At 31.0% G+C, this 19,401-nt stretch overlaps 2 protein-coding genes across 2 annotated transcripts; both read right to left on the bottom strand.

The window, feature by feature from the left end:
- Positions 1 to 3,166: 3,166 nt before the first annotated feature.
- LOC100242557 (solute carrier family 40 member 3, chloroplastic) lies at positions 3,167 to 10,513 on the bottom strand. Its single transcript, XM_002281929.4, has 14 exons — positions 10,033 to 10,513; positions 8,446 to 8,659; positions 8,274 to 8,337; positions 7,100 to 7,224; positions 6,939 to 7,028; positions 6,674 to 6,850; positions 6,498 to 6,572; positions 6,142 to 6,243; positions 5,976 to 6,054; positions 5,752 to 5,895; positions 4,888 to 4,994; positions 4,689 to 4,802; positions 4,124 to 4,426; positions 3,167 to 3,502 (listed from the first exon to the last, which is right to left on the bottom strand). The coding sequence occupies exons 1-13, from the start codon at positions 10,152 to 10,154 to the stop codon at positions 4,145 to 4,147; spliced, it is 1,695 nt and encodes a 564-aa protein (XP_002281965.1). The 5' UTR covers positions 10,155 to 10,513; the 3' UTR covers positions 3,167 to 3,502; positions 4,124 to 4,144.
- A 1,271-nt stretch (positions 10,514 to 11,784) lies between these two features.
- Positions 11,785 to 14,222, bottom strand: LOC100259731 (probable pectinesterase 29). The gene is made up of 5 exons (XM_002277587.4): positions 13,921 to 14,222; positions 13,618 to 13,777; positions 12,592 to 12,801; positions 12,092 to 12,336; positions 11,785 to 11,986 (listed from the first exon to the last, which is right to left on the bottom strand). Exons 1-5 carry the CDS (start codon positions 14,160 to 14,162, stop codon positions 11,818 to 11,820), a joined length of 1,026 nt encoding a protein of 341 aa, XP_002277623.1. The 5' UTR covers positions 14,163 to 14,222; the 3' UTR covers positions 11,785 to 11,817.
- Positions 14,223 to 19,401: the final 5,179 nt, after the last annotated feature.

Genomic DNA, 19,401 nt, shown 5'->3' with positions numbered 1-19,401 from the left:
ATTGTTTTTAAAATAATCCTAAAAAACAATTAAAAGTAGTTAAAAGATATTTTTGTTTTTTGATTGTTAAACGTGTTTTTTTAGAAAACCAAGAATTATGGCCTATTTAGGAACCTATTTAATAACAAAAAACATATTAAACATGTTTGATGTCCAAAAATTGTTTTTTGTTTTTTGTTTTTAAAAATAGAAAATAAAGTATTTTTAGATAACATTTTTTAGTCGTTTTCTATTATTTTTGTAAAAGTTGTTTTAAGATATAATTATATAAACATGTATAATAATTAAAAATAAAACATTATATATAAAATTTATTTTGAAAACATATTAAAAACATTTTAGATTTCAAAACAAATTTTTATTCTATAAAAATAAGAGATCCAAAACTGTTTTTAAAAACTATTATTGAAAATTATTTTAAAAAATAATTATCAAATAAAGTCTTATTTTTTAAAACAATTATTAAACATGACCATCATTTGTTTTATATTTATTAATAGGATGCCATTAATTAAATGACACCCCATAGGCATATTGGATTTCATTATTGTGTACCTCATATATGATGTTATTATTGTATACCATGATTTTATTTTATCTTTGTAGGATAGTTTTATTATTTGTACCATAATATCATATATTTTCACCTCCATTCAATAGCATAAATTTCACAAATAAAAATTAGGTTATATTTTAGGCTATATTTGGGAATTATTCTCAAGAATAGTTTTTGGGTTTTGAGAAAAATAAAAAATAAAAAATAAAAACACATTTTCTTGTCAATTATTTCCAAATCAAGTTTTTGAGAATTGTTATAAAAAAACATAATGTTTTTTTAGAACATGTTTTAATTGTTTTCATTTGTTTTTGATAACATAGTTTAATTGGTTTTTATTTTATTTTATTTTTTATTTTACTCTTCTTACTTGTTTTTCAATAATTATTTTTAAAATAATTATATAAATATGAAAAATGATTAAAAATAAAATATCATATATAAAAATTTTCAAAAAATATATAAAACAAGTTGAAAACAAGAGTTTGTTTTTAAAAAAATATCATACAACTATTTTCGAAAACCATTTTTTTTAAGCATAGTTTTAAGAACATGTTTCTAAACAAATCCTTAGTTTTTTTCTATTAAAAATAATCTTCCTATTTTATTTATTAATTTTTTTTTTTTTTAATATTTGACCACTCAAATTACATCTTTATTTTTCTCGATTTACTATATCCTCAAAAAAAAAAAAAAAAAATTATAGTCAAATTGATAGCTTAACACCATTTCAAATAACTTTTTTTTTCTTTATTTTTGTGAATTTCATAAAAAATTTCATTAAATATAAAATAATTTAAGCATAAATTAAGAATAACTTTCTATTTCCATGATTATTTTTATTTTTCCATGAAGTGGAAGTTAAAAAGTTATTTGGAATTCATGGATTTTTCTATAAAAACATTTCTCTTGATTTATCAAATTAAGAGCTTAAGTATTAAGTTTAAATAGTTAACTTATTCTTAATTCTAAGTATTTTTTGTCTTATTTACCCACATTTAATGGAAATATATTTAACAATCATCACTCGAAATTCATAACTCATTTTTTTTAGTAAATATTTTAAGGTTATCTTATAAATCTAAGGATACTTTTAAGTATAAATGTTTATAAATAAATTCATTGCCCAAAATTAATGAAAATAAATATTAATTAATTTTTTTAATAATAAACATTAATTACAACTAATGATGGAATATATGTCCTCTAATAACTTAAAATAAATTTTAAATTAATCTTATCAAACAATTTTAATGCTAAAAATAAAAAATAAATAATAAATTTTAAGTTAAAAAAATAACTTAAAGTTAAGTTAAGTCATTAAATAATAAGTATTAAATTTTATCAAATACACCCACTAAATAGTAAATGCTAATTTTTTTTTAATGAAATTAATTACACAAGTGAAAAAAGCTCTTTAAGTTTTAAAAAGAACTTTTAAGGTTATTCAAATGCTAATCGGAAATGGCCTTCATCATCATATACCAAACCCTAATCTCTCTCTCTATTTTTTTTTTTTTTTAAAAAAAAAAGAGAAAAGAAATGTGGGCTTTAAAAAATAGAACAGGCATTTAGTGCAATAATAATGAGATAAAAATATGGCAAAAATTAGCTGTAATATCTGACAAAATGGACCCATGGAAGGCAAAATAAAAACCCTTTCTAAGAACCCGACCTTCCAAATGGGACCCCAAGAGCCTTTTGTCCAAGCACCAAACAAGAAAGACATGGTCCACAACCAGCACTTCAAAGCTAAAGTGCCCACCACCATGGGGGACTATGCTACAATAAATCCACCTTCTGGGTTTTGGGTCTCTCCTAGTTTCAGTCAGTTTCTAATGGAGTATGGGCAGATGGGTAAAAGAGAGAAAAGAGACAAGGATGAGCCACATTGCTTGGTCCTTATCAACAGTATCTGTGGGACACATCACCTAATCACAAGTTTCAAACACAATCCCAATCCAAATAGTTCAACATTCCAATCAATGCATGATACCTACCAATATTTATAACCAAGACTTTCAGCAACATGATAATGAGAATGAATGAGGATACCTGTTTCCGGGTTCTGAGTTAAGAGTCATCTAATCATAATTAAGGGACTAGTTTATGGAGTACATCCATGTGCTGTCCAGATGGTACCAGCTCTAGATCGAGACAAATCCATGTCACCGACACCCCAAAACCTGGGTCCATGTAGATAATCCTGTTTCAAGATTGGTACCATGGAAATATAGGCCAATGATGTTAACAATTGAATGAATCTTTCCTAGACCCATGATCCCATAACAGCAAAGACTGATAGTCAAGTCACCCAGACTGCCAGACTCCACACAACCTTAGCTTTTTTGGGTGTAATACATTAATCCTCCTGCTCTGCCCTACCACTGCATTCTGCCTCAAATCTTTCCTTTGATTGGAAACCCATCATCTATCCAAACTTGGAAGGTAGCAAATCAACATCACATTTTCACTCAAATGATAACAATCAGGAAACAACTAATGATAGTTACATGTATCAAGCTAATCCAATATGGACTAAAAATCGCTAAAGGTAGACAGCAAGAGAGGCAAAAGAATTCAGCTTGGTGTAATTTGGCAGGAAAAGAATTTTGAATGAAACAATGCTTTACAAAAGTATTCCAATGTTTGTACAACTGGACCCACCATTAACAATTTTCAGACCTGAGTTTTGCTCAGATGGGAAAATGGGAGACCATATATAAAATGGGTTTCAGCTTGTGATTTGAATGCTGGTATAATACATATGCATATTTCCAGACTTTGTCTGTAAACCGTTTAAACATAAGCAACAACCCACCAAGTGAATTGGGAATATATACCTCAAGCTTCTTTTAAATAGATGGATGTGTGTATAAGGTATATAAGTATGTCTTGGTTTCGATCAGTGTCAGAGAGCCTTGGCTCTGGTATAACTGCAATGGCCTGACAACATAAGAAGAAAAAGAATCACATAAGATGTTCATGAAACCAAACAAAACTGACATTCTACATGGGAAATTTCTTTTCCAGATACAAAGACTAGACCATACTTTGCTACCATATGTTTGTGAAGTATCCAGAAGGAATTTCAAAGGAAAGATCACACTGTCATGCTTTACATAAGTTTTCAGATTGCTTTACTATTTTACCAGTAGAAAAAAAAGAGCATAAAATTGGTTGAGAACATGGGCTTGTAACTTAAACGGTAAAAAGAATAAGACATCAAGTCACTAGAGAGTAACATGGCTTCCCTGCAAGAAGGACCAATCAAATATGATATCCAAAACCAATGGATGGAAGTATCAGCAGAAGGAGAACAGGAATGTGGGCATTTTAGGATTCAGGATTATCACAGAAATTGCACAAAAAAGAAAGATTTTATTTTAATGTTAGTTATTTATTTATTTTTTGTGGGGGACAGGTTTTAGCTCTGGATTTTGGCCAAAATCTGAGAGACTGGTTGAATTTTACTCAATTTGGAGAGGAACAATTAAAGATGATGCAAGTTAAATTAGCATATTTAATGAACAGACAAATTGGCAATAATAACGATGGAATACTCACATCGGGAATTATAACTGAGGGTCAAAAAGAGAAAAGACTTCTTTGTTCCTCTGTTGGATTCACCAACCAACGGCAGAACATCCATGCTGCCCCAACCGCTGAGAAAAGTGAGAGCATTGCCAGAAATCCGAAATGTGAAACATCATTTGCAATTATTGCAACTCCCAACATTACGAACTCAGCTAAGCTTGCGACAGAAGCCTCTGTTGTCCCAATAAGATTTGCTTTGGATGATGGGATCCCGGTTTGAAGAATCTGTGTCCCCACAACATCATATGACATGTGCCCCAACCTTGATAGTACCTATATATAACAGTAGATTTATCCACGGACCGAGGAAAATATGTGATATAATTGAAAGAGAAAAGAATGACGACATCTTAAAAGACATCAGAAGTTGATATCTAAACATACTATCCACCATTTTAAAAGAATAATAAAACATGACAGGAATTTCATCCCATCAATGCCAAGGCTGTACAAGTTAAAAAGAATCCAAAGTTATGCCTTGCTAGTTCTGTACACCAAGTCTTTCCTATGAGTAAACTGGATCAAGTCTACTTACAATCAGACACAAGAAAAAAAGAAGTGGGGTCTGCTGAGAAAGGGATCCACTCCAATACACAGCAACAGCTATCGTGAGAAGAAAAGCCTGAAATATCAATCCAGCAGCTCCAGCCTGGTACATGAAATTCATTAATACAAGAACTAGAATAGATGGTTCTAGCATACTAATAACAGGATTATTCACGGAAGAAGCAAACCTTTAACATGCCGAGTCGCCTAACCAGGTTTGCAGAAATGAATGTTGCTGCCACACCCATGAAAGCACATAGTCCACTAAACCCCCCAACGATAGATGGATTTAGACCTGTTTAACAATCCCATCAATGTATCTTACACCAGCAATGAAGCTTCCATGAGGGTTGGAGGAAATAAATTTTTTTAAACCATAGCTAACGAGGAATTTCAAAGAACTTTGGCAGTTCCATTAGGACTTCAAAAGAAAAAGTATAGGTTAAACACATCATTATATCCAAGTGCTCTAGAATCCACAAGACATACTAAGTAAATTCTTTGGTAAGCAAAAACTAAAATTAAACTTAAATACATGAACAATTTTGCAGAGCAGATGAGCGTTTGTGACCATAAAGAACACCAAATTTAGAGACAGGAAACCTCAGTGGGCCATAGAATGTGATAGTCTCAAGCCTTTTCACATGTGCTGAATTTACGGCTGAATTTCGATAGTAATAATGGTTGCATCCGATGACAATAGATACAAGCCCCTTTAATGTGGAAGCATTTACACCAAAATGTGGGTCGATCAGTTGCAATTCAATCCAGATATGAACATTCTGTCATAACTTTAATAAAATACATGTATCCTAGAGAAATTGCAGGGTGGGAGTATTAGATAGTTTAGGTCCCCTAGGGTAGTTCTTTCTGGCAATGAATAAAAGGTCTTGAGTTTGATCCTCCCCTGAATGTAAGTTGTGTAGGTTAGAGGGGTGGACCCATATGACCCAGGTTTGATTCACCAACAGTTGGGATAGATGCCTCACAGTTGGGGGTGGGTTCCCCATCATCACAAGGAAAAAAGGTATATTAGAAAGTTTGGAATATACCTCGTTGTGTTAAGAATGCCGTCATCAAACCTCCTGGCATGAGAACATTGAAGTAGAGGAGCACATAGGCTAGGCTTGCAGGAAGAACTGGTTGTTGCAGGTATTCCATCCACCCATGCTTGATAGCACCCACACCTATTTTCACTGGTCATCAGGAAGCTGAATTTAGTATGATTTAGCATGTCAAACTTACAGTTGAAAATAATTAATCTTAATAAGTTCACCTGTAACCTCTGCATCATGAGATTTAGTGCGGTTGAGAACCCCAGAAGAAAGCTTGTTGGTCAACCATGTGAGGACAAGCTGAGACATGGGGTAAGAGAGTAAAATTGATGAAGAAAATTACATTAAAATCAAGAACCATAAAGAAGTCAAGCAGAAAGCAATTACCACAACTGGCACTGTCCATGTCATTAAACCAGCAGTAAACTTCAAGTAGGTCATGATGTCATATTTAGAGAGAAGAATGCCAAATAGTGATGCTCCAGCAATCTGTGATCAAATATGGTCATAAGTCTCCCAGGAGCATGATTCTCAGAAAGGATATTTATTATTAACATTTAAAATAGTACCATTTTTTTTTTCTGTCAAATGATAATTTAAAAAATAGGCTAGACTATCCATGCTTGAATATGATGCTTCCTCCCCATTGAGTAAAAAGGACATCCATTATAACACAGGCTGGATGCTAAGTGTGTACACACACACACACGCATTTATAATGATAACATAAATTAGAAATATACCTCACATACAAGGTCAATTCGATTAAGAACAGCATTTGCTTCTGCCAATGCTATTGGTCTATTTGGTCCTGCTAACTGTACATGCAAGAATTTCAAATTAGAAGATCCCTCAATTCTCATGGAGAAGGTATCAATCAGTACATCAGGGAACATGGAAAAGCATGAAAAGGAAATACCAGCACAATCCAATCACGCTCCACAGTAACCCCTAATGCCAGTCCAGATAATCTCTCTACAGACCCAGCTAATACTAGTACAAAAAACCAAGGACGGAGAAGTACAGATGACGCCAAGGTAGAAGGAACAGTGTGGGCGCGAATAATCATTGCTACAGACAACAAATGAGCAGTTGCCTGACAAAGAGACAAGTATTAGAGAACAATCTTCACAAACAAAGTCAGACATCCACCCAGGATCCCTCATGTTAAATGAAAGAGTTACCTGGACAAGATTCAAGCAATTATATGCAGGAACTCTGGGAAAATAATCCATAAGTTGGCCAACCAAAGGGCCTCCAACAACTACTGCGAGCTGTTAAAAATGAAGCTTGTTAGAAAGTATATTCCGTGAACACTTAATTTAACTAACAGACTTATCGTGACCTTAGTAAAAAAACCAATGACAGCCACTGGTTGAAGGCTTGGATGAAGCAACGCAATAGCAGCAGGCCAAGCAAAGTTCCAAAGCTGTTCTACCAAACCCCCAGCAAAGGAACTAGCATATAAAGCTGAAAAAAAGGCACATGCACATTAGTTCAAGAATGGCACAGATGATCCAATATCAGTGAAACACAACTACGAAATGCTTTAAAAATAAACATATCAATAAGCAAGGAACCACATGAGTGAATTGGAGAAAAAGTCAAGAATTAGTATTAGAGCATCACTAAACAAGAATGCTAATAACACTCTTTCAGCAGGAAAGACGGCAAAGGGCCAGTGGCAGAAGTTATTTCTGTCTTCAAAGAAGAGAACAACCCGGCAAAAGGGATTGGCACACTAGTACTACATATGGAAGTGCTGGAATTATAGAGCAAGGAAGCAAGAATTACATAGGTGACAGTTAAACCCAATTATTATTGTGATAGGTATAAGGATGGTATAGCTTTCTCAGCAAACATTACTGCCTAAAAACTGCTGATAATGAGTTAATATTCAACAGACACAGACACTTCTAAACTGATGAGAATCTTGCAGGCTAATATGCATCGAGTTCTCCAACATGCTACATCTACATGTCAATATCTTTTCGCCGTACCTCACAAGACAAATATAACTAAGCCACGGAAAAAAGTGAGCAAAACAAGTATGGGGGAGCATAAAAGAACCAACTTCCAATTACTGGAATAACCAAAAGGCACCTATAGGCTATAGCTTAATCCATCAACAAAATCCAGGAAAGGTGCACTACAATCCCTAATCACAGCAATTGAACCCTAGAAACACAGAATTCAACAAACAGAACTTCAACTTAAAGAACCGACAGTTCAATACTGTCATCCAATCAAAATGCAATATCTCATGAACATACCGGATGCTGTTAAATAAACTAATTTATTTGATCAGGTTGTTTTCTGTCCTAAAAGGCCTCTAAAAATGGGCAATCTAATATCCAATGCATGAAGAGAGCCGTCATGTCTAAAATTTTAGAAGGAAAAGTTCTATCTTCCAAGGAACACCATATGAACAAAATCATTGTTTCTCATTTATTGAACTCAATTGGAGTTCTAACCATCCAGTTCTCACTATGCTTTGGACAAGGGAAGAAGGATTTTACCATACAATCCAGCTGGATGGGCTGGAGTTGCTGCAAGGGCAGTCTGCTCCTCCTCTGACAGAACCTGAAGAGTGAAGGACAATATAAACTTTTTATCAAGGGAAAAAGGAATGATATAGGGTATGAGATATTGAAAGACGGGGGAAAACAAAATTGACAACTATGGACATACTGGCAATGCCGTCAAAAGACTATCTACATAAGTGCCTTCAGTCAGTAAATTAAAGGGCTCAGTCTCAAGGATATCAGATTTGAGATGAATGATTGGAACTGGACAATTAGATGCAACGTCTGGAAAATCTTCTTGGACCCCCTCATCAGTAGCAGTTTGGTCAAACTGTACCTCAGTATTTGTTATTGAACACCTTGAATTAAACCCATTCAGCCTGTGACCACAAACAACTAAAACAGTCAACAAGAAATAATTATGTCTAATTAAGACTGATAATATCCAAGCTACTGCAACAATAGAGTTCTATAACCTCAAGCTAACAATTTCTACTTCTGCCCTAATAGAGTTCTATAACCTAAAGTTACACTTTTTTCAACTTAAGTTTCCTCATTAAAGATGACAAGTATACAAAATAATAAAATTCACAATGACATTGCTTGTCCAAACTCTTACAGATCTTCAGAGCTAGTTCTAATCAGAATTATCTTATAAACTACAACATGCCGAACAGTTGAAGCAAAAGCTGACCTATTGACCAAAGTCACCACTAAGAAACGGTAAAAAAGAAATAATAACATGAATTAAGTCATGAAGAATAGCCAAAGCAAAGAGAAATACTAACAAAAATGATTACTTCTCAGGATCTGTTGATGAAGATAGCATTTTTCCTCTAAGAGACTGATTCATATCAAAATTTCAGTAATATTGCATATCCTCCAATTTGTTATTAAAAAAAGGAAATAAAAAGAAAACAAAATTGACCTTCATGCCTTATAGTTTTTTGCACAAATGTCATTTTCCAAATCTTAATTCCTTTCTTTTCAACCATTTGTTTACTGGGAAAGCTAAGGAAATAAATGAAGACTACAGTGTCTTTTCCTATATTTGATTATTAAGAGCTCAGGAAATGGCAATGGAAATATATTTTTGAATATTGAAGTATTAGCCTGTTCTTGGTTCACCTCAACTAAGGCATATTGTTGCATAGGCACAGTTGAGTAGATTCCTCATTTTCTTGTGTCCCAAATAAAAAATTTCAACACTCTTTTCCTTTCCTTTTCCTCCACTTCGTTTCATAGACTCCCGAAATGAAAAGAAAAAATCACTTTTCAAATATCACATAATCCCCCATTTAGATTTCACCTCAAAATAGTTGCATTAGGCAGGGGAGAGCAAAGGGTGTCCAAATAACCAGTAACAAAACGAAAGGCTCATAATCTAGTTCTACTCCGCATTTTCTCGGAAGCCAAACGGCACCTTAGAGTATTATCCTGTTCGGGTTTCACTCAACTAGGACAATTTGTTCCATAGTAGAATTCTTCATTTTTCTCGAGTCCCAGACAAAAAGATTCAAGCTTTTCTCCCCTCATCTATTTCTCAGTTTGGTTAGACCAAATTCCGAATATCAAGTGATACCCAGCTCCGGTTTCATCCCAATTACGCCAAAAACGACTGTAATAGACAGCGGCGTAAAGGGTGCCCAAAACAATAACAATAACAATTAAATAAAAAAAAAACCTCAAAATCAATCCACTTCCATTCTACTTTCCGTCACTTTCCAGGGAACCAAACACAGCAAAAACGTACCTGAGAGGAGCAGAGCCCCGATTCAACCATCGGCAAGAAGAGAAGCGATGGCGTAATGAAGAAGAAGGAGGCTGGCGAAGAGGGATAGAGAGGAGAGTCTGAGACATGATAAGCCCACCCATGGTCGATTCACCTTCAAGTACACAGGCTTGAAGAAACAGTTGTGGTGTGAAAAACTCATGCAGCCTTTGCCTGAACTTTGAGACCAGAGAGAGAAAGAGTGAGAAAATTTCCGGGTTCAGTCGCAGAATTGAAGGTTATTTGAAATGGGGGTCATGGATTGGATTTATTAATCAATGACGGAGCCTTCGAAGCCATGAACTGTGATTTTTCTGGGTTCTTGTCTCCCTCTTTTGGGGGCTGATTTTTCGTGGGTGATTTTGGGACAGCCATACAGGCCCTTATCTGGTCTGAAATCACCCCAGAATGGAATTCCACAGGCAGTGGACCTCTTCACCAAGCCACTTGTTTCGATGATTCAGCCTCGAGAGGGTCATCGATTTTTTTTTTTTTTTTTTTTAATTTATTAATTTTTTTGGCTTTTATTTAGAGATTTAATAAAAGTTTACAATATGATGATTGGATGGTTAAATTTAGTCATTAGTTTCTTGCCACTTGTCACACAATATGACATTTATGATACATTCAATTTTGTCTTCAAATAGAATTAAGAACTTGTGTCACATAAGGTTAAGACGAAAAAAAAAAAAAAAAGGCTTTGAATAGAATAAAATAAAGAGATTAATTATGATTATTAACAAAAATATATATGATTAGGTTGATAATTTTATCCTAAACATGATTGGATTCAACTTTATGTACTTTGAGCTATTTAGCTAAGTGTGATACCATATATGTTGTGACGACCAAAAATAGTCTCCGAATAAAATAAAATAAAATATTAATTATAATAATTAAAAATAAATATAATTATTATATCAAAATAATTATATTACGTTTTTTAAAAATAAAAATTTGTTTGAGATTTTGAAATATTATCAACTGATTTTTCATTTTTAAAATAATTTTCATACATAACACTTTATTTTTAAAGGACAATTGTGTTTTGGACTTAGTTGGATCTAAAAATTAAGTTTTAGTCTATATAAGTTCACTATTTAAGTCTAAAACCCAGAGAAAATGTGAAAATTAAGAAGAAGGATATGAATTTTTTATTTTTTCATAAATGACTTTTGCTGACTATAAAAAAAAAACAAAAAAAACATTAATTTAAATTTTATTCATTTTATAAACCTCAATAAAATTCAATATAATTTAGTGATTTAGAAAAAAAAAATACACCATTTTTCAAAAAAATAAAAATAAATTATTATTATTGTTATTTAAAAATCAAACATCTTGAAAAGCATATATTTTTAAAATTGTGTTTATAAAAAATAACAAAGAATATGTCAAATTTATTTTTTAAAAATGATATATTTTTAAAAAAATTAATTTTATAAAAATAATAAATTTTCATAATAATTATTAAAAAAGATTTAAAATAAAAAAATTTGTCAAGAGGTAGAAAATAGTTTTGAAAGATATATTGGTTTTTTCAGATTTTATATCCTCTTCATCAGTTATGGACTAAACCTTAATTTTTGGGTCCAACAGGATCCAAAACACAATTGTCCCTATTTTTAATTATTTTTTATATTTGATGTAATTATTTTCTTAAAATAATTTCACAAAACAAATATAAAAAAAATGCTCCAAAGAACATCCATTTTTCATAACAATTCTGGGAACTTTAGAAACAATTGAACAATTTTTGACATAATTTTAGTCATATCTTCCTGGTTGAGTTGCAAGCCAAGTATCTTGGATGAAGTAAGCTCTTGAATAGAGTTGCATCTCGGATTCATTCAAGCTATGTTTGGACCATTCAACCCGCTTTCTAACGTCTGATCCTTTTCCACTGCAGCCTTGCTCCACGTACACCAAATTCCCTCTAAATTCAATGCAAATTAAAGAAAATAAAACCATGTTACATCATCTAAATTACAATCAAAATCAAAACAAATTTAGGAAGTATGTGTTGGGTCAAGCAACTCACACGGGCTGTCTCCAAGCATCCCAACCTTCAGGCATCACATCTATATCAAATCTTGTTCCTTGAAATATGACTCTTGAATAAGGACCCCAAGCTCTTCCTAGGAAGAATTTACCACTCCCTACAACAAGCCCCCCATGAAACACAAAGCCACTATGATCACTTGGTGAACTTCTCTTCTGTGCTGTTATATAACCTCCCCATGCTCCTGAAGGTAGCAACCGACCATTCACTTTTATATGACAATTCTGTCAAACAAGAAGCAAAAATTGATCAATGAGTATAGTTTTATCTTATTTTTCCTCCAAATCTTTAATATATTGTGCAAGTAAAAACCGATATAAGTTTGGATTGGATTTCAATTGAATAACTCGGATTAAAGATTGGTTGGGTTGAATTTAAGTTGATTATTTCTTAATTCAGATTGGAATAGGGTTTGGTACCGACCCAACCCGAGCGGAGATACAACCCTAATTTCATCCATCAGTTTCTATATATTTTACCTCATAAAAAGATTGACCATCACCACAGATGAAATCCACTGCCCCTTCTATGTAGCAATGACTGAAGTAGTGTCGGCCGGATACATCCCATAACGTATCTTGTAATCCCACGAAACCACAACTATAAAAGGCAGATTTGTCACCATAGATTGTTGCTGCTGCTGCTGGTTTAATAGGCGGAGTGGGATATAGTGGCATATTATAACTATTCTGCAAGTAAAAATTACAAATGTGTTATGCAGTTTAATCCACATATATCAAGGTTTGATTGGGATACAAATAATGATAAAAGTTAATGATTGATTCCGGAAAATACTAAGAAAAAAATATTAAAAAAATATTTTTTTCATATTTGATTTCATTGAGAAATAATGAAAGGAAATCGGATATGATTAAAATTAATTATAAATTTATATATATTTAAATTAGTTAATCTTTTATATATAAGAGTAAAAGTAAATAAAATGAATTTGAAATAGTATATAAAAATAATTTATTAATTTAAAATCTATTTTTATTTTTACTTTTATTTTATTTTTCTTTATTTTTTTTCCTAACATTTTCTCTTAATTTTCTTTGGAAACCAAACATATTCGTACCATTAGTCATCTTGAAATTTAGTTTATCAAATATTATAATGATTATATTAGAAGAAATTTTTATGCAAAAATGGGGATGTACAAAATTAGTATTTAAAAATTATTATAAGTGATTTTTCAACTTTTTAAAAGTGTTACTAAATTTTGTCAAATGCCTAATTTTTTTTCAAAAATATTTTTATATTAAAAACACTATTCAAAGATAAAGCCAAATAGGCTCTTACCCAATTATATCATTTTCAAAATGAATATATAAAATATTTTTATATTAAAAATACTATTTAAAGATAAAGCCAAACAGACTCTTACCCGAATATATCGTTTTCAAAATGAATATATATATATATATATATGATAAAAACTACAAAAATTAAGCACAAATAAGCATTATATGATGAATAAAAATGACCCCACTAAGTTTCTTTACCTGGAAGCTAATATCCTTAGCAACAAAATTGTCTGCAGATGAAGTGAAAGTAGCACTTTGATTTGTTTCACTATGGTCACCCCACTTGATTATTGTTGCCTCAGCACCATGTCCTTCAAGAAATATGTATGGTTTTTCTATGGGAATATTTACCTTCTCACTGCACATTGATTGTATTTTTCAATTGTAAGTAAGAATAAAAAATATTAATAAATGGACATTTCAATGATATATAAGTGAAAAATAAAGCAATAAGGGATTAATTAATGTAGTTAATAATAGTAAATCATAATTAGGACGAACAAATAAACTCCTGGAGAAACTTTGATACGAATCCACTCGTTGTTGCCAGAAGGAATGACATCAATAGCATCTTGAATCTTTCTGAAATTTGCTTGGCCTGATGAAGCAACAGTGATAGTCTTTGCGATACTAACTTGTGATGGAAAATATTTTTCATCAGACCTAAAATATGCAGCTCTTGAATCCTCAAAGAAGATGGTCTGCAGTATAAAAATGAGGAGTAGAAATGGAAGACACTGCATTTTGGCTTGTTACTACTTTGTCTAGAATGGTTTAGAAAAGATTGAAAGGTGAAGATGAAAATTTATAGATGGAGTTCTTTCAGCAATCCTAAGAGATAAGGAAGATACCATTTGATTATGATTTTTCATTCTCTTTAATGCTGCTTCTATTGATGGTAAGAAATAATTTCTTCATTAATTAGTCTTTTTATTAATTATTTCTACTAAAATGAGTCAACTCATCATTTTTAGTTAACGAACATTTCTTGTAATATCCAGCTCATCTCATGTCTCGTTTGAATTCACTAATTTATTACATTAGTAAATATATATGACATTTAATTTTTGGTTAATTATTAATAAATTTAATGCATTTTCCCTTCTTTAAACTCATTAAATTTATTAATAATTAACCAAAAATTAAATGACAAATCCTTAGATAAGGCAATATCTTAGGGTTTGTTTGAGAACTATTTTTAGAACTTTTTTATCTTCTTTAAAACAAAAAATATAGAAAATACGTTGTTTCTGTTCAAACAGAAAATAAGATGTTTTTAAAGAACATATTTTAATTGTTTTTTTTGTTATTTTGACTTGTTTTATGAGGACTTTTTTAATAAATAATTATACAAACATATAAAATGATTAAGAATAAAACACTAAATATAAAAATTATTTTTAAAATATATTTAAAATAAGTTAAAAACATTTTAAGTCTTCAAACAAACTTTTATTTTACAAAAATCAATGAATAATTTTTAAAAACTGTTCTCAAAAATATTTTTTTTAGAATTGTATTAAAAAACAATTACCAAACATATCCTTATTTTTTTGGTATTTTCCTTCTTTAATTACATTTTCTTTGTGCTTACCGTCCAACCCACACTCATAATATTCAGATAAATTCATTAAATTTGTTGATGACCAAAAAGGTAAAATACATGTGAATGCCTAAGATAATATCTTTTTTTTTTTTGCCCTATTATTGTGTATTAATAACCTAAGATTTTTTTTTCCTTTCTTTAATTCTCACTTTTTTATATTTGATTTGATGATAAAATTTGACTATCGATTTTTTACTACTCCATAATTTATATCATAATAAAAAATAATCTATGGTCACCCTCAAATAATCACTAAAATATAGAATTTTTAATTTTTTTTTAAAATATCTAGAGGGGTCTCCAAAAATTCTAGAAAAGTCAAACACAATACCAGGAAGCTTTACTTGTGGGAGCTGTCAAAAACAGACACTGGGAGAGTTCTCACTCGCCCTCACAAACAATGGAACTATCATAGAAAGTTCTGATCGAAAGCGATTTGGTATATACTTGAAGTCGATTCATGTTTGGATAGCCTCATAATTCTCTGCTTGTTGAGATGTTTTAGTATTGTATTTTGTTATATGAAATTTCTTAATGAAAAGTTCTTGCGTTCATATGAAATTATAAAATACTTGAAAATAAATTCATCAGTGTAGAATTGCTTGAAAATTAGGAGATGTATGCAACATAAAATTTTTAAGAGACTTATCTTTTTTTGTTATAAGGAGACATTTTAGGAAAATGATTTACTTTTTCATGAAATTTTTGTTTATATTAAGTTGTTTTATGTTTGTGTGAATAATCACTTTCATATAGACTAAAACCCATGACCTAACCCTAAATTTCAATATGGTTTGAAGTTTTTCAACCAATCGTATTAAACTTTACTTGTGATCTTCATTCTCTTACTCTTTTTCGTTCCTTAGTGATAAGTATGAAAACTGCTTTCAAGATTGTGAGTGAAGAAATGGATTAAGAACTCGTCTATTTATAAAGTGTTTTTAATAGTTTTTGCCATCAGTGAACCGTTAATTAGATACTTTGAACTTTTCTTTTATTAACAACAAGAGTAATTGAAAGATGAACTTAATAAGTATTATTATTATTATTTTAAATCAATCTACTTTAATGTCACTAAAATTCATCCACGAGAAATGATGAACCAAAATTTTTAAGAAAAGAAAATTTAGCGTGGTCATTAAGATTAGTTCTAGTTCTAATTGTTGCCAGTTTATTAATATTGTTGTTTGTTTCAAGGGAATAAAATAGAATGATCACTACAAAGCTACACTCTACTAGACAAAATAAAAATATTAGCTTAATAATTCGTTCCTGGTTGTGTGGCAAGCCACTCATCTTGGATGAAATTGGCTCTTGTATATGGTTGCATTTTAGATTCAATCAAGTTATGTTGGTAAGGGTCTCCAACGGGCGGGCCGGGCCGTAAATAGGAGGCTCGCGGCCCAACTCGGGCCGGGCCGGGCCGGGCCATGGAAAAATGTTAGGCCCGCGGCCCGGCCTATGAGCCCGCGGGCTAGTGGGCTGGGGGCACGGGCTGAGGGCCGGTGGGCCAAGCCTTGGGCTTTTTTAATTATAAGCCAAAATGGCTTTACAAGGAAGGGAGAGGGGGGGATTCGAACTCCTCCCCTCATGGTTTTATTTTGAAGGCTCTAACCAACTGAGCCACATTTTTTTTGTGTTAACTAAATGAGTTAGTTATATATATATAAGATAAAGTATATTATTTTTTTAAAAAAAATTAAAGGCTCCAACGGTCATGTGACCATTGGAGCTCCAGCCCAACTCCCAGCTGCCATGTGACCGTTGGGCAACGGTCACATGGCCAATTTTTTTTTTTTTTTTTCTAAAGTCTTCCTATAAATACATCTTCTCCCTTTTCATTTTTTCATCAAATTCTCTCTATTTCTCTCACATTCTACAATATTTCAAATTCTTTTATTTTTCCCTCAAATTATACAATATTGTTGGTGGTGCAAAACAAGCATTGATGGCTCCAAAAGTTCAAATTTGCTAGGAATTTCTGCATCGGTTCTCTAATTGAGTAACATACTTCACCCCTACTACTTTATTTTTTTGTTACATTTTTTTTTATATTTATTACTTTATTATTTTTGGCATAATATTTTATCAATAATTATAATATGACAAGTGCTTCTTCTTCATCTAGTCCATGTGATGAAATATCATCAAACAAAAAATTTACTTCAAATATATGAAATTTTTTTGATAGAGTAGAAATAATTTTAGAAAATAATAAAAAAGAAATAAAAGCAAAATGTAAAATTTGTAATAAATTTCTTACTGGTGGCTCAAATGCAGGCACAAGTCATTTAAAAAGACATCACGAAAATTGTAAAACTAAAAATAATATAGATATTAGAAATTATATGCAATTAGGTAAAAATGAAAGTGGAAATTTAAAAACATTTTCTTATGATGAATCTAACTGTCGTGAAGAAATGATTGATTATATAATAAGAGCAGAACAACCTTTCAACATGATGGAAACTCATGATTTTGTAGGAACAATTCAACGAGGTATTAATCCTCAATTTAAAGGTTGGTCTGGAAATACAGTTAAAAGAGATATTATGAAAAAATTTTATACACAAAAAGAAATTTAAAAATTTTTTTTTGCAAATTTTGAAGGAAATATTTGTTTAACATCTGATATTTGGACATCTTTAACTCACACTGGTTTTTTATGTATAACTGCTCACTACATTGATAATGAATGGAAATTAAATAAAAGAATAATTTCATTTAAATTAATAAATGCTCCACATAGTGGTAAAAATATAGCAGCTTTAATAAATGAAGAAATTATAAATTTAGGCCTTCGTGATAAAATATTGACAGTAACATTAGATAATGCTGCTAATAATGATGCAGCAATAAATAGACTAAAACTATATTGGCAAGTAAAAGAAGATCATGCTAAAATATTTCATGTGCGTTGTTGTGCACATATTTTAAATTTAATTGTAAAGGATGGATTAAAAAATGTTGATGATACATTGGAAAAAATTAGAGGCATTGCATATAGTATTAATAGTTCTCAAGCAAAACATGAATTATTTTTTGATTGTTGCAAAATGTTAAATATGAAAAGAAAAAATATAAATTTGGATATGGCCATTAGATGGAATTCCACATATAAACTTTTACAAAATATTACAAAATATAGAAAAGTAGTCGAATTATATGAAATACAATTACTTGACAATGATTGTGAAGCAGATATTTATGCATTAAGTGATTATGATTGGCATGTTGCAGATCTTTTAAGAGATCTTTTTGAAATTTTTGATACTTCAACAAACATTTTTTGTGGTGTATATTATCCAACTTCAAATCGAGTTATTATGCAAATAACTAATATTTTTATTGTACTTCAAAAATATTTAAGTTTTGAAATATTTAATGATACAATATTTGCAATGATAGAAAAATTTAGAAAATATTGGGGGGAAATACCTTTAATTTTTTATATTGCTTTAATTGTGGACCCTAGATTGAAATTTGAAGCTTTGGATGAATGGTTAACAATTATTTATTTTAATGACCAAATAAAAATTGAAGAAATTAAAAATGAAATAAATTCATTATTACATAATTTATATAACTATTATAAAGAAAAATATGGTAATGATATTAATACTAATAAATTACCACCTACATCTACAAACTCCTCATCTTTTTATAAAGGAGCTCTAGAAATGTTGAAAAGTCGAAAAAAGACAACAAATAGTTCTCCAAATAATACATCTGATTTAGATAAATATCTTAATACTGATATAATTCCATTTGAAGATCAAGAAGATTTTGATATTTTAATATGGTGGAAATCACATCAACACAAATATCCTGTGCTTTCTATAATTGTTCGTGATGTACTAACAGTTCCTGTGAGTACAGTTGCATCAGAAGCTGCTTTTAGTGCAGGTGGAAGAGTTATTAGTAAAAAACGATGCAACTTAGCGCCAGACGTTATTGAAGCAGGGATATATGTAAAAGATTGAGAAATAGCAAATAAAAGGATGTACGATTCCATTCGAGAAACAGAGATGCTTGCCGATATGGAATCTTTAAAACTATCAAGATCTTCATGGATGCATGATAGTTCGTCATCACCGCCAGAAAATAATGACTAAATGTATATTATATTTTTATTTTTATTTTTTGTGGTTGAAAAATACAGATGATTGACAAATAAATAGGTGCCAACCTAGTTGGGATGTATTTATTTTGTAGTGATGTAAACTTTTCCCACATTTTTAAATGTAATTATACATTCAATGAATAAAATTTTGAAATGAATATTTTTTTTAATACTTTTTATTTTTGTATTTTTTTTTTTAAAGGGGCGGGCCTACGGGCCGGGCCGGGCCTAAATTTAGGCCCACGGCCCGGCC

This window comes from Vitis vinifera, chromosome 14 (genome assembly GCF_030704535.1).
Source record: "Vitis vinifera cultivar Pinot Noir 40024 chromosome 14, ASM3070453v1".
In the NCBI taxonomy this organism is placed as follows: domain Eukaryota; kingdom Viridiplantae; phylum Streptophyta; class Magnoliopsida; order Vitales; family Vitaceae; genus Vitis; species Vitis vinifera.
This window is presented reverse-complemented; position numbering and strand designations above follow the sequence as displayed.